General features: G+C 37.4%; 1 protein-coding gene across 1 annotated transcript; it reads left to right on the top strand.

Moving 5' to 3' along the window:
* Nucleotides 1-7,153: 7,153 nt before the first annotated feature.
* Nucleotides 7,154-14,815, top strand: LOC124453993 (neurogenic locus notch homolog protein 2-like). Its single transcript, XM_047004810.1, has 7 exons — nt 7,154-7,360; nt 11,278-11,399; nt 12,295-12,658; nt 12,844-13,053; nt 13,572-13,719; nt 13,788-13,885; nt 14,192-14,815. Exons 1-7 carry the CDS (start codon nt 7,154-7,156, stop codon nt 14,813-14,815), a joined length of 1,773 nt encoding a protein of 590 aa, XP_046860766.1.
* Nucleotides 14,816-15,216: the final 401 nt, after the last annotated feature.

Raw genomic sequence — 15,216 nt, forward strand, 5'->3', positions numbered from 1 at the left:
GAAACAAAATGTCAGCATAGCAGCGCAAATACGAAGGAATGCAGCCTAAAATTTTGAAGTCTTTCAGCCTAATATTGGCCTTTTTTAAATATGACTCCGCTTTTAGCTATGGCTTTTGTTTTTATGACCTCACTCTCTGTGAAAGTTCCATTATTCAGAAAAGGTGGGATATTGACATAGACGCCATGTGGTACAACATCCTGGATAAGGAAACCCTTGTCTGCCAGAATCATATCTCCAGCTGTCAAGTGATTAAGGAGTCCAGACTGTTGCACAATGGCCTTGTCTGAAATAGAACCTGGATACAGCTGACTGACATTTGGTGCAACACCAACTATTACCTTAAAGGAATTCATTCATCTGTATGATAAATAGGTTGCATTTTGTTGACTCATCAACCCGGTGCAGCAACCTCAACTTCTCTAAAGTCCAAAACACTGACTTTTATTTATAAACTACTTTATAGATGAAGAGAAAAGAAATGCTGCGATCGGTCTCCTTCCTTGCATTTTTCCTACTGGAAGAAAAAATAAAAAGAGGTGTACAACTGATGAAGCACTATGTGCTTTTATCGATTGCCAACCGGTATCTATCAAAAATCTTTTCATAATTTATTCACAGTACCTAATACAAATTTTGTCAAAAAAGCACGGGCGTCAATCCGTTGTTAATTGAAGGGGACCATATTCTTATATTCTGTCATGCCATCCTGATTTTTTTTGAATGGGAAATTGTTTTGAAAAGAGATTAGCTGGTGTATGAGTACATGAATATGTTTTTCCCGCATTAAAGCAAGATTGCCGCCATTGCAGAAAAAAAAATATAACAAAAAGCCATGCATTATTGAATTTTGGTACTTTATAGCATTGTCTCGTGCTGTCAGTAAATGTTTGAAAACATGAGCATTTTTTCCCTGAGAAAGTTTTTCTTAAGTCCCATGAAACAGTGACAAATATCAATTATTTAAAAAAGATGAAAGTCAATATATGTTTGTAAATGATGATCGTCCAGGTTAATAAAGTCCTGAGAAGGACTGTTTTGATGTTGTTGACTGACGTTTCTGACAACCTTAGCGGTAGTCATCTTCAGAGTCAAATGAGGAGTAAACGTCAGGTTAGCCGTATTTGTTGTCTGGTTCTTACGTCATTGTATTGTGTGTACAGGAAATGTGTATTGTCATTGTGGATTAGTGTGAAGTGAAATATTTTATTTTAGTGATGTGTGATTTAGGTGTGACGTTTTTAGTTGTAGTGTGTGGTGTCAATTGTGTATTGTCATTGTGAATTAGTTTGAAGTGTAATGTTTTTAGTTGATCGTTTGTTTGTATTGTGAATAAGTCGTTTGTAAGGTGCCGGTATTGCTGTGATCTGTTCAGGGTTTGTTTCAAGTTGGTATACCAACTTTCTAATGTAAGCCGTTGTCTATAGTCAGTACTGTAAGTGATGCATTTTGCCGAGTCCCAGTCAATGTTGTGCTTTGTGATTCGGTGATGTTCGGCAATGTGATTAGTTTTGTCTTGTTTCTTAGTAGCTCGTTTGTGCTCAGTAAGTCTTATGTTTAAGTTCCTGCCAGTTTCCCCGATATAGGAGGCGTGGCAGTCGGAGCAGTTTATTTTGTAAACTGCACCTTGTCGTTCGTTGGGTTGTTCTTTGTCCTTTATGTTCGTTAGTACTTGTAATGTTGTGATTGGTTTATGTGCGACACGTATGTTGTATGGTCGTAAGATACGCGAGATAGTCTCAGACGTACCTTTGATGTAAGGTATCGTTGCTGTTATCAGTGAGTTGTTCGTTTCGTTGGGTTCGTTGGGTTTGTAAGTGTTGCGTTTGATAAAGTCTGAGTTATAGTTGTTTTTGTCAAAAACACGTTTGAGATAGTTGTTTTCGTTTTGTAGAGCGTCCGGTGAATCACATATGATTTGTGCACGTCTTGTTAATGTTCTGATTGTGGTGGCTTTGTGAGATGTAGGGTTGTAAGATGATTGGTCTAGTAGTCGGTCAGTATGTGTTGGCTTGCGATAAACTGTTGTTCCTAGTTTTTGATTGTCATGTTTTACCAAACAGTCGAGAAAAGGAAGAGTTCCGTTTTCTTCGACATCTTTGGTAAATTGTATGTGGCTGTTCTGTTTGTTGATGTGGAGTATGGAAGTCAATCAATCTGTCTGCATGTAGTGCTGTGATTGTGTCATCTACGTAGCGAAACCAAAAAGGTAGTGCATGTTTGTAAGTCATGAGTGCCCGTTCCTCTATAGATTTGCATTACAATTTCAGCCCATAAACAGAAACGGCTAGCCCATTGCTGTCCCATGTAATTGTTTGTAGTGTGTTCCTTTGTATTGAAGTAAGTCGAGGTGAGGCAGAGCTCTAAACTCCATAATGTCTTCTGTCGGTAATGGCAGTACGTCCGTTGTTTGTAATGAGGGTTTTGTACAAGGGTGCCAGATTAAGTGGAATACTGGTGAACAGTGATTTCACATCAAAAGACACTAGTATATAGTTGTCTGGTATTTGTATAGTGCACAGTTTTTAATGAAAGTTTCAGTGGATTGTAGCTTGTGTTTTGATTTGTTTGTTAGTGGTTGCAGTATGTTAGTCAAGTACTTTGAAAGTTCGTAAGCAGGCGAACTACAGAATGATACAATTGGTCGCATGGGTATTTGTGGTTTGTGAAGTTTTGTAGTCCGTATAGTCTGGGTGGTCGTGTACTGAACATCTGAGTCGATAGTAAATACGTTCAGATATAATGTTAGATTTTCATAGAGAAGATCTTGCTGTTAAGTTTGCGTACTAGTGATGGTGTTGGGTCTCGTTTGAGTTGTTCGTACGTTTGTCTGTCGTTACAAGTGCGTCCATTTTGTTAAAGTAATCATTCCGGTCCATGACCACAGTCACGCGTCCTTTGTCTGCTGGTAAAATGACGATGTTGTTGTCGTGTTTTAGTCGTTTGAGTGCTTGTTGTTCGTCTGTCAAGTTGTTGTCACGTATAGAGGACGATTGTAAAGTGGAGGCTATCCTGCTTTGATCTCGTCTTTTGTTGTCTCTGACAAGTCTCTTTGATACGCTAGGACAGCCTCGACACTTGATACTATCGTCTCAGTCGGATTTGTCTAGTGTTATGGAATGTTTTAGTCCGTAAGATAGTAGTCGCGTTTCAGTTTCGTCTAATGGGCGGGAAGAAATATTTCTCACCCAGTTATCGTCATGTTTATGTCTTGCACGTGTTTTAGTTTGTTTTAAACGTTCAAGTTTTTGTTGTTGTTTGATTTGGTGTTGTGTCTCTGTCTTGTTTGCTCGTGTCTCTGTCTTGTTTGCTCGTCTCTGTCTTGTTTGCTCGATTTGGTGTTGTGTCTCTGTCTTGTTTGCTCGTTTGCTCGTTTGCTCCGACTGCCACGCCTCCTATATCGGGGAAACTGGCAGGAACTTAAACATAAGACTTACTGAGCACAAACGAGCTACTAAGAAACAAGACAAAACTAATCACATTGCCGAACATCACCGAATCACAAAGCACAACATTGACTGGGACTCGGCAAAATGCATCACTTACAGTACTGACTATAGACAACGGCTTACATTAGAAAGTTGGTATACCAACTTGAAACAAACCCCCCTGAACAGATCACAGCAAATACCGGCACCTTACAAACGACTTATTCACAATACAAACAAACGATCAACTAAAAACATTACACTTCAAACTAATTCACAATGACAATACACAATTGACACCCACACACTACAACTAAAAACGTCACACCTAAATCACACATCACAACTAAAAATAAAATATTTCACTTCACACTAATCCACAATGACAATACACATTTCCTGTACACACAATACAATGACGTAAGAACCAGACAACAAATACGGCTAACCTGACGTTTACTCCTCATTTGACTCTGAAGATGACTACCGCTAAGGTTGTCGAAACGTCAGTCAACAACATCAAAAACAGTCCTTCTCAGGACTTTATTAACCTGGACGATCATCATTTACAAACATATAACGATACTCCCGGGTTCAAACCATTTACTTTAGTCAATATATGCATGGACTGTTTTGCACAAAATGCTAGATCATCACCATTTTCAAACATTTCGGTACCAGCTCTGCATATAAGTAAAGTCGCATAATCAAATTCGTGTATTTGATGTAAAAGTCTCAAGTCTACTGTTTACTTATTTTTAGGTCGGTACAAACATACCCAAATATTTAGAAACAGCCTCAAGATGGCCGTTTGTTTTAGCAATTGGTAGTCGATGCAGCCCAACGCAAGTGTTCGTTATAATCGAAAACCAGGGCTTGGAGCAGCCTAATCTTGTGAGGGCAATTGATGTTTGCTTTAAACTATTTTACGTACTTGATGTTAATTACCCATGGCAGAGCTGTTCGTCGTGGGAGTTCATACAAAAGGTTTTGTATGGCATTGAGGACAATGGAAAACAGAAGACAACATCTGCTGTTGTTGCAATGAGAGCAGTATTAAAGTAATCAGACCATTGACGCTAAAAATATATTGATATAAATCTAAACTTCTCAAGCTATTACATGTACGTGTTGTTAATATACATGATACTTGTCTATCTTCTGTTTTTAGTTTTTACTAAATGTAAGTTCTGTCCGTGCAATGTTTTTTTCTTAAATAAATATACTTTTTTAGCATAAATACACTCTCTCAATGAATCACAAAGAATCGCCCAGGAATTTAACAAGGCAACTAGTTAATTTTAACTGGGACGAGTGTCAAAATTTTAACATTAGGTCGTGGTTGAATTTAACCAGAATAATGGTTAATAAATTTAACCCCGATTCCTTGTTAAAATAACCAGGATTGCGTCGGTCCCATTTGGAATACTTTCCTGGTTAAAATTTAACCCCATCCTGGTTATTTTTAACCAGGATGTTTTTAGAGTGTATTGTCATAAGCATATAAGCACCATGTACGTAGACTGTTGACAGACTTCTCAGTCTCAGTGACGTCTGTAAATTTGATGACATTGTGTGAACATGGATTTTAATGTCGTGCAGCACACTCATAAAGTAAAGATCAGTAAAGATTAAGCTTGAAAACTTACTTCAATTTATATGGTAGTAATCAATAAAGAAGTTTTTTTGCATATCGTTTGAAAAAGTGATGTGCAATTGTTTTCATTTTAGCGAAAACGATGTGCAAATTGCACATCGCACACTGCTTATATTCATCTAATGGGAAGGAAATATTATCGGTAATACTTAGATTTACTAAATCGTTATTCTAGCCATCAATGTTCTCTTTTTTGGCATCCTCATTCACACCAAATTGTTCCATGAATGTTAGCAATATCAAAGAATTTCTTTCACATTTGGAATCATACCTAAAACCTGGAGCTAAATATATAGCTGGGGTTAGTACAATCATGTATCACTAGCATTGCTTGACTTGTGAAATAGTGTTTTTTCTTTGTGTTTGTTTGGATGATTGTTGATGCCATATGTAGCTCATCAAACAAGTTGTCCTTGTCTAACTTCATTGGGAACATTTAATTTTGATCATTTGTGTCAGAGATTAATCAAATTGTAAAATGTAGATGTAGGGTGTTGCCAAGAATTAATGCTGTGATTATTCATCCATGGTTAGATAAACCATTCAAATATTGTTACTATATTTCCTGCCATTAGAATATTTGTTATATATGTGCCATTAGTATAGGAAAGGGTAAGACAAGGGTGCGAATGCTTTTCGACTCGGGAAGTCAGAAATCCTTTGTGACGTGTGACGGGAAGAGCAGTGGCGTGCGGTGACCGAATTTAATAGGCATGCGCTGGGGGTGAGGTTCGCGGCTTGCCGCGAGTGACCTATCTAGGGGTTCTGGGGGCATGCTCCCCCAGAAAATTTTTGGATTTTGAACGCTACTGGAGCGCATTTCTCGCGATTTCTGGGAGTACTTTGTCGAAAAAAATGTATCTGTCATGACTGAAACAGTATTGAAAAAATCTAAAAAACTCAAAAACATTTATAGAGTATATATCACAATTACGGTTTAAAAGTATTACATGTGGTATTGTGATATAAAGTCGTTTTAAGTAAATGGCTACGCGTGCATTTCTATTGTAGTGAAGAAGTAACAGAACGAAATAGTCCAAAATCCTACAACAGATTTACTTAAATGTAAATTCCATCCGTCTTTCCTTTGCGCAAAACTCCTTTATAACGTCCTCATAGAATCGTGGCTTCCCCTGCAAACTTACCAACATCTCCTTCTCGGTTGAAATTGTAGCCAATGCAGAAAGTCGCTCTTGCCCTTGTGTACTGCGAAGATACGTTTTGATACGCTTGAGAGCCGAAAATGATCTTTCTGCAGAGGAGGACGTACTTGGCATAGTAAGAATGAGCTGACACAATCGGTACACCTCTGGAAAACAGGCTTTCAAGTCAAGTTCGATTATTTTTGATATCATATCAAAAACAGGTTTCGATTTGAGCTCGGCAGATGCGTATACAACGATTAGTTTACTTTTTAGTGCTTGAAGATTAAAGAATGTTCCATATGAATCTTGCAACGATTGCAGCTCTCGTTCGGGAAAATTCCGGCTGTACAATTCGTGCTTTGAATGATCAAACAAAGAAACGAATGCTCTGCTGTTAAGACTTTCGAATCTAGAGTCAATCTGCACGACAATGCTATCGACTACACAGAAAAACATTTGACGGAAGGACGCCTTTACATCCTCTTCACTTTGCCCGCGTTTCAGTGCTACTTTGACGATACTTGACGTAAAATTCCAATAATCTACGAATTTTGTTCGTTGTTCTTGAATCTTATCTTTCGTAAAAAAAAAAATCTTTGTGCATGTTTTTTTCGTTTCGTCGCCCCCATCGCGGTGCTAAAATATTTCAACGGAAAGTAGTAGAGTCGAATGCGCTGATTTCAAATATCTTTGTTCCCACACGCCAAAACGCGCTGTTTTTTCACAATGTATAACCAAACTTGGATATTTTGATCGACTAAGCGCCATCTTAAATTCCGCGGTGTGTTTGATCTTTTGACATTATTACTTGAAGTACGCGCAATGCTGAAGTATTTATAAGGATAATTATTAAATTAAATCGTTATTAACTCTGACTGTTTTCTGAGAACAATTCTGCAAGTCCCAAAGAGCAAATCAAGAGAATGGATGAATGTTTCATTCATTTTAATGGTAAGTCAGGCGAATTGTGTCAATTAACGGCACATACAATCGATAAAATAAGTGAATATTCTGAAAAGTGGATTCATTTGGATGGGGAACCTAATAAAATTGCGTCAAGCGTTTCCAAACGAGTCAAACGTTGGTCGCTCGGTCCAGACAGAGAGACAGTGCGAGAAGAAATTGCAAATGTGCGTTTTCATAAGGAATACACCAAACTTCATATTGCAATGCAATGATCACATGTCAAGTAAAAGGGTGTTAATAATATGCTCTCATATTCTTCCGTCATAACTCAAGTGTAAGTAATTAATGAATATTTTTGAGAGATACTTATGTGTAATCATGACAATATTTTTTACAGTTCCTAGTAGTTTCCGTTATTGTAAATCAACCATATTTCGCAAAGAAACAAATATAACTTATTAACTTTACGTATAATACCTTGTAAGAATAGAAGTAGTTAAACCATTGTAAAATAGACGTTGAACATTAAATGTAATCGTATAGTTATCTGTGATATCTCTATTTGTTAGTGTATGTCAAACTATACTAAGCAACATCTGGCTACATCAAAAACCTTTTTTTAATGAACTACGCTTACCGTTTTAGCACATGCCGTTTTTAATGAACTACGCTTACCGGATTTCCACTTGCAAAAAGCATTCGCGCGAATCGAATCGTCTTCGATCGATTTTCTTTTTGAAGTTGAACTAACCACGATGGAAATATAGATAAAAAACATTTTGCAGGCCAACTTTACACATTGGTTGTACATGAAAAAGCATAAAAATATGTTGATTGTATGTTCCCATTTCAGCACAGCTTTCATTTGGTCGTCTCAGGATAAATATTTCAACTTTTCAAGTAATAACGCCAAGATTTTTAAGTTGTACATTGCTACCCTTCTTTAGTGTAGCAAGTTTATCTTGCTGCCAACATGGCGGAAGTGGCGCATGTGCATTAAAATTTAGGACCGCATTTTTCGCGAAGTGGCCCTTCTGTATGTATCTATTCTGTGACACTAGGAACTTTTTTCGATCACACTTGTCACGAATAACAAATACGCGCGGCAAGTTTACCAGTGTGCGGCGGGCTTAAGATAGCACAACTAAATCGTTGGATTATTAATTCAGCTTACATGCACATGCATCAAAAACATCGGTATGTAAAATTTGTAAATAAAGTTTTGTGAATTATAAATATATTGTGAATTATAAGCCACTTGTGAATTATAAATATATTGTATGATGATTCGCGCGCAATGGATTTGGCACGAATTTTAGTTACTCATATCTCTTTTAACTTTGAACAGGTTTAAAACCTAAGATACAGTCATGGCAATGCAAATGGGATTCTCCCCCTTTCGCACAATCTGCGCGAAGTGCTGGTTCACTGTTCTAAAACTTCACACTAACGATGGGACTGTATTTTGAATATATAATTTTAACACTTCAATAAGATATTTACAGTGTTGTGCACGATTTTCCGTTCCAAGCGTTGGTTCTTCGCGATACGGAATGATTAAATTGATCTCGTTAAGATTACGGACAACCGTCAATCCTACAACTGCGTTTTCGAATTTATTGCCTTCTGCAATACAACTATAATTCATCAATTTTGTATGACCAGTTCATACACCAACAACTACAACTTTTCCGAACTCCCGAACCAACGCTTGCAAGCTCTTATTTATATTATAATTATTAGGATATAATTTTTGGGCGTTTGCATGACTTGCACTACGCCATTCCGTTTATAGAGTACCGTCATTACCTACATCCTACCGCAATGCCACATTGGGTAGAAAAGTGTTCCTAAGTATTTTAAATTTACGTACAGGATTTCCACTGAAACCACAGTTTAATAACTATATACGTATTTTCCTATTTGTCTAGTAATATATGACTTAACATTTTACATAAACATAATATCCGTTATCTTAGTATCAAAAATATGACACAGTCACACTCTACATAACATAACATGACAATTTACAACACCCCCGAAGAGGTTTTCATTATTCCTCACCACATATTACAGAATACGATAATGAAGTTTGCGAAGTAAATAATATTGGCGTATCGTGTCCTACTGGCGATATCTGGATGAAATTTGAAGTATTGACTCCGTCACTTTCTCCATGTCGGGATAGTAGTTGTCCATCATCTCCTGTGTGCCTAAGTTCGAGCTCCATTGACACATTACAATGTGTCTCCGATATCATAGATGGGGATAACTGCCGAACATTTGTAACTTCAATGTTTGCAGACGGTCTTTTAGAGCTCAATGGTAGCAAAAGTGAAGCCTAATTATATATGCAAAATTCACTTCCGGTTACCACGGCGAGGTACAAATTACAATAGAAATGTATGGCGGATAACGTTTACAAACATGGATTTTCGAATATTTAAGACCTTTCGCGACTCCTTACTAACCTCAAGTATTAGTCATGGATAAAACAGGTTATGCGAATCGATTTGACATCAAAATGATTCCTATAGCTGTAAAATATCGACATTAGTGTTGATTTAAAAGTTGTACATGCGAGAATGTATTTTGTCCCATCGTTGCCAATGCAAGATAGTTCACTGCTCGCTTTCCATTTTCTGAGGCAGTTATGATCTAGTATACGTTTCAGTTCTTTGGAAATGAGGTGAGTTACTTTTTTTATCATTCTTTCTTTATGTTGAGAGATTGTTGACATTTTATTTTTGCTGTAACTTCATTTTTTGGAAATGAGGTGAGTTACTTTTTTTATCATTCTTTCTTTATGTTGAGAGATTGTTGACATTTTATTTTTGCTGTAACTTCATTGAGACAAAATACATTCTCGCATGTACAACTTTTAAATCAACACTAACGTCGATATTTTACAGCTATAGGAATCATTTTGATGTCAAATCGATTCGCATAACCTGTTTTATCCATGAATAATACTTGAGGTTAGTAAGTTACTTGAGTGGCGAAAGGTCTTAAATATTCGAAAATCCATGTTTGTAAACGTTATCCGCCATACATTTCTATAGTAATTTGTATCTCGCCGTGGTACTCGGAAGTGAATTTTGCATATATAATTAGGCTTCACTTTTGCTACCTGTAGAAGCTGTATCCAGTCTATTATCAGATCAGTGGTTATGTTGCTGAAATAATTAAATAGACGAAAGAGGACCTTGTTGAAATAGATAGGAAGTCGAGAGAGATTATGATAATGAATAATAAATTATACCAAAGAAGCGATGTTTCCAGAATGTGTATGTAGCGAGAAAGAAGAGAGAAAAAGTTTTCATCAGTTGCGAGAGCTGTGAAAGAAAAGAAGAAAACCATGTTACATGTTATATATATAGCTTATTCAACTTTAAGGCCTACATTCAGCATTCAACTTTATATCTTGTTGATAAAGAGGAAGTAAGAATAGTTATGAATAATTATTTACAGTTGATTAAGGTGTTATAAAATGTTCGTGTTAGGTTTTTTTTTGGAGGTTTTTTTCTTTATAACACCTGACACAAACATTTTATTGCACTTTAATCAACTGTAAATAATTCTTCACGACTATTCTATACTTCGCGTTACTATATATATAATAAGTACACATTATCATGTAAATTTCCTATTGATTCACCTCGCACTGAAGATGGCATAAAGTATGCCGAAACATGTTTGCTTTGAAGAAATTTGTCGTTTATTTTAAATGTCTTATGACTGTTGCGCTTTTACGAAATTGTGGCATTTCTCTTTTAAAATATGAAAACGAACTTGAGCTTAACTGCGTTTAAATTTAGTTGGGACTATCTAAGGACTATTTCAAACGTCGTATTTTGCATGTGCCGAATGAATTTAAAACAAAAGATAACGAGGAATTCTATCTCATTTCCTTCTGTTTTAGATGCATTCGGCTCATGTAAAATGCGAAGTTTGAAACGGGCCAAATGTTGTAGATTCTTATGCATTAGAAGTGTTCACCATTTAAAATAAATAAGACGTGCAATTTATTGTTGCCTCTAGAAACTAAAGCCACACCAAAACCTACACAATCTACAACACCAACTGAAAATATCCTGTTGATCGCCATCATATGTGTGACAATTCCTTTAATTGCTATCAGTGTGATCGTGGAGGCAAGCGTGTGTTTGCCAAACTTTGGGTACCCGAAGGTTTTTCCACGCGTAACGTACGGCAGCGTTCACAACTTCATGCTCCGATCGGAGAGGATTCGGCCGATAAGAAGTATGTTCTTCTTTATAGATAAATGTATTATAGTAATTAAAGGCATTGGTCAGTGTCACCGTAATCTGTGAAACCAAAATTGGAGATAGTTCTGTTTGTTGAAACTGCTTGTATTTAGTAGATATCGTGAAAACGCACAGTAAAACAACATTCACAAGCGGAACATTGTATAAAAATGGCAAAACTTAAGCTTGGTTCACACGAGTGAAATAAGGATAGGCACAAGCGTAGGCAAAAGATAAAACGGAAATAATTAACGAAGCACTCGACATAAGCGCAAGCATAAGAAAAAAATTCAAACATAAGCCAAGAGAACGAAAAAAGAACATAAAGAAGATTTAAAGAAAATCCCAATGTCTTTGTCTTTATAAACCTCTAGTGCAATAGAAACGTCGTCTATAGTCTCGACGTTCGTGCTTATCTTCCTCGTGTGAACCTGGCTTAAATCGGCATGGCTTCGCTTCCAGGGGGGGGATCCGGCGTTTGTCAAAATAAATTGTAACTGCTCGATTTAAAATTCAAATTACTTTCAGAAAAACACCATTGGCTTTAAATTTCTAAAGAATAAAAAATTTACCAATGAACTTGTGTGTAAGGGCTTAGGAATGTAAATATATCCAAAAATGTGCTTCAGTAAAAGTATTATAGTTTTACTGTATCATAACAGATTGTCTGCAAGTTAAACAAAATACATCAGTAATATTTATGCGAAGAAATAGCACAGTTTTTTTCGATTAATTTTACCACAGCAGCTATTTTAATTGACCAAAAAATTGGAGTGTCTCGTTTTACTGCTTATGGACAAATAGTGCCTTACAAAAAAGGCTGATGTTAGCGTTCTACCTGAAGATTTAACCAACAATAATACAACATATGTCTTGTGTTTACTTAACAGCTCAATAAGCAAAACAAGTTCCTCCGAAGAGGTTACTGAAGATGCTTGCCCTGGGCGAGTTTGTCCGCCAAAGCGCATGAAGCTTATTGATTCTGACGGTCCATTGAGGATTGCGAATCGACCAGATAATAGGCAATGGACGACATTACACAAGGAGGTTGCAAACGTGAATAACAGGACGGTTTCGAGTCTTTCCGTGCTTACACCTCCCCAAGAAGGTCAAGAAAGCACAGCAGCGCAGAACTCTAACGTTAATGCAGTTGGTCCGGGTGGAATCACCCCCCTGATGTTGGCTGCATCACGTGGCAGTTACCTCGATGAAGTTTATAAAGAAGAAAATAGTGATGATGACAGTGGATCACAGGTAACGTTTTCTGTACATTATAGCTACGAAAACAAACTACAAAAAGACTTTCTTCAATATTTCCTTGCTAATGTACAATTTGGGAATAATATTTGTCTATTTTCTGTTCGACAAACCACAAAGTGTAGTACTTTACAGCGTGGTTTCTTGCTGCGTTATAAAATGATCTGTTTGAAAAATGTTAGGTTGTTGGGGAGCTGATACAATACGGCGCTTGCTTGGAATTGAGATCAGATGAATTTAAGGAAACGGCATTGCATCTTGCCGCCAGACACGTACGCGCAGATGCTGCAAAAAGACTCCTGGATGCTGGGGCTGATGCAAATGCCCGTGATAGAACGGGTAGAACTCCCCTACATTTAGCTGTTACTGCAGACTCTCAAGGAGTGTTTCAGGTATGCTGGGGCTGATGCAAATGCCCGTGATATAACGGGTAGAATTCCCCTAAATTTAGCTGTTACTTCAGACGCTCAAAGAGTGTTTCAGGTAAGGTGATTGTGCTTCAACTGGGTCTCATGCAAGTTAACTCGAGTATATTTGGTGAATATTACACCCGTCGCCCAGCAATTGGTAATGTCGTATGAAAAGACAACTTAAGCTTTATTGTGAACAACTGTTTGAATACACACGAACTCACTACGTTGATCCTATACGTATATGTTTCTCTCCCTTCGCTCACCTCGAACTCTCAACAACAACAACATCTCTCGAAATTTAGCCAAGTCTTTTGGTTAACTTATTTATTGTAAGTAAGGAGAATTTGTCTCTCTGAGTAGCAACATTGAAATAATATTATTAATTGCAACACATAAGCATGGATGATAAGCTGGTCTACTCTTGTCAAACTCTATTCGTATAAACATGTGCATCTTTTCTCTTTTTTAACTTATTGTTGTGTGTGCATGTGTTTCAGCTGCTACTACGACATCGCACGACAGAGCTCGACGCTCAGTCCGATGATGGAACGACTCCTTTGATCTATGCCGCTCGGTTTATGGTTCATGACATGGTCGATGAACTGATCAAAGCTGGAGCGAAAGTAAATCTTAGTGATAAACAAGGTATGCAGTTAGCCAGTGTTTTTTTTTAACTGTTGCGATGAGATTTCAACACTTTCGTCTTGTTTTAGGCAAGACAGCTTTGCATTGGGCTGCTTCTGTCGATGACGAAAAAGCTACGCGGCTTCTTCTAAAAAATAACGCGAAGAAAGATGCCCAGGATTCCAAAGTATGTTTATGGCAACTGTTGTTTTTGTTGTGAAAATTTTTTGTTTTGTTAATTACCATTGGTCAAAGTCAAGACCAATACCAATGTTCATAGTCGATTCTAATGATGAAACCAATCACTGTGAATGTAGCTGTTCAATACTAATGATAATGGTAAAGTCAATGATTTTAGCAAATGCTAATTGTCTTGAAGGAAATGTTAATATTAGCAGAATAAAATCCTGGCTGTTCGTTTTGATTTATTACCGACTCAAGTCTTGCTACATTATTATTTCCATGTTTATTTAAGTTATACTATTTTTGACAGGGTCAGACTCCACTTTTTCTTGCTTCCAAAGAAGGAAGCGCTTCAGTTGTGAAAATACTTCTTTCATCGTTTGCCAACCGCAAGCTTGCTGATAACATGGATCAATCTCCATTGGACATTGCTAAGCAACGAGAGCACGCTGATATCGTGGCACTCCTCTCTGATTGGTCTAATGGTTGTAAGTCACCGACTGTCGCTCCCGCGCCTACGTCACCAAATGAAGACATGTCGACCCCGGCATGCAGAACGTTATCTCCACCCGATGTCAGGCCTAAGATAAACGGCAACCCAGGAATAGTCGGGCGGGCAGGTGCAAGCTCGAAGCCTTGCAAGAAGAGACAACGAAGGTTGAGGAATATTGCCGAAAGTCAACCACCAGTTCAGGTTGCCATGTTAAATGGTAGTACTGACAATAGTACATCATCACCTCATGGTTTATCACCTTTCAGTAATAACAGTTGCGGAGGCAGTCTTAGTCCACCTAACTCGGACTTTTCACCTCCATTACGTCATATGGACAGCATGACGTCACCGTTTCGAGAATCGGATCCACTTCACGGTGGAATCCCAGACGCGGAATTCTACTCTTGCGGAGAAGATATACGGAAGCACTCATTCCGGTGAAGAAAATTTCAATCCGGAGTTTTTGAACTTTGAAAATAATCTTGATATTGTGGATTTCGAGCTTATGTTGAATAGCCAACCGGCACAGCAAATAAATACAAATCAAGACTGTTTGTATGCAAATCAGAGTCCACCGGGGAATGTACTTCTCAACGGAGTGAATAATCCGATGTGCATGCGTCAAAAGTCCCCTGTAGCTCCAAAAACATATGTACGATCTCCTTCTGAAATAGCTGCGTGGAATTCAATGTCAAGTAACAATGCGCCTTTAGTCTATGATAAGGAAAATTTTGAAATCCTCTTATCGAGAAAAGAAGGAAAGAAATGTTTTCGTTCAAAGTTTTATAATCACGCGCGTTTTGTTCCGGTTTTGTATAATTTTGTTATGGAGTTTTTATAAT

The sequence above is a fragment of the Xenia sp. Carnegie-2017 genome, unplaced genomic scaffold, assembly GCF_021976095.1.
Source record: "Xenia sp. Carnegie-2017 unplaced genomic scaffold, XeniaSp_v1 HiC_scaffold_29, whole genome shotgun sequence".
NCBI lineage: Eukaryota > Metazoa > Cnidaria > Anthozoa > Malacalcyonacea > Xeniidae > Xenia > Xenia sp. Carnegie-2017.

Bases quoted from the DNA above. Each gene is read 5' to 3' on its own strand.
- LOC124453993 (XM_047004810.1), top strand. From the start codon at position 7,154: ATGGATGAATGTTTCATTCATTTTAATGGTAAGTCAGGCGAATTGTGT. The intron at 11,400-12,294 runs GTATGTTCTTCT...TTTACTTAACAG, and splicing joins GAGGATTCGGCCGATAAGAA to CTCAATAAGCAAAACAAGTT. The intron at 13,054-13,571 runs GTATGCTGGGGC...CATGTGTTTCAG, and splicing joins ACTCTCAAGGAGTGTTTCAG to CTGCTACTACGACATCGCAC.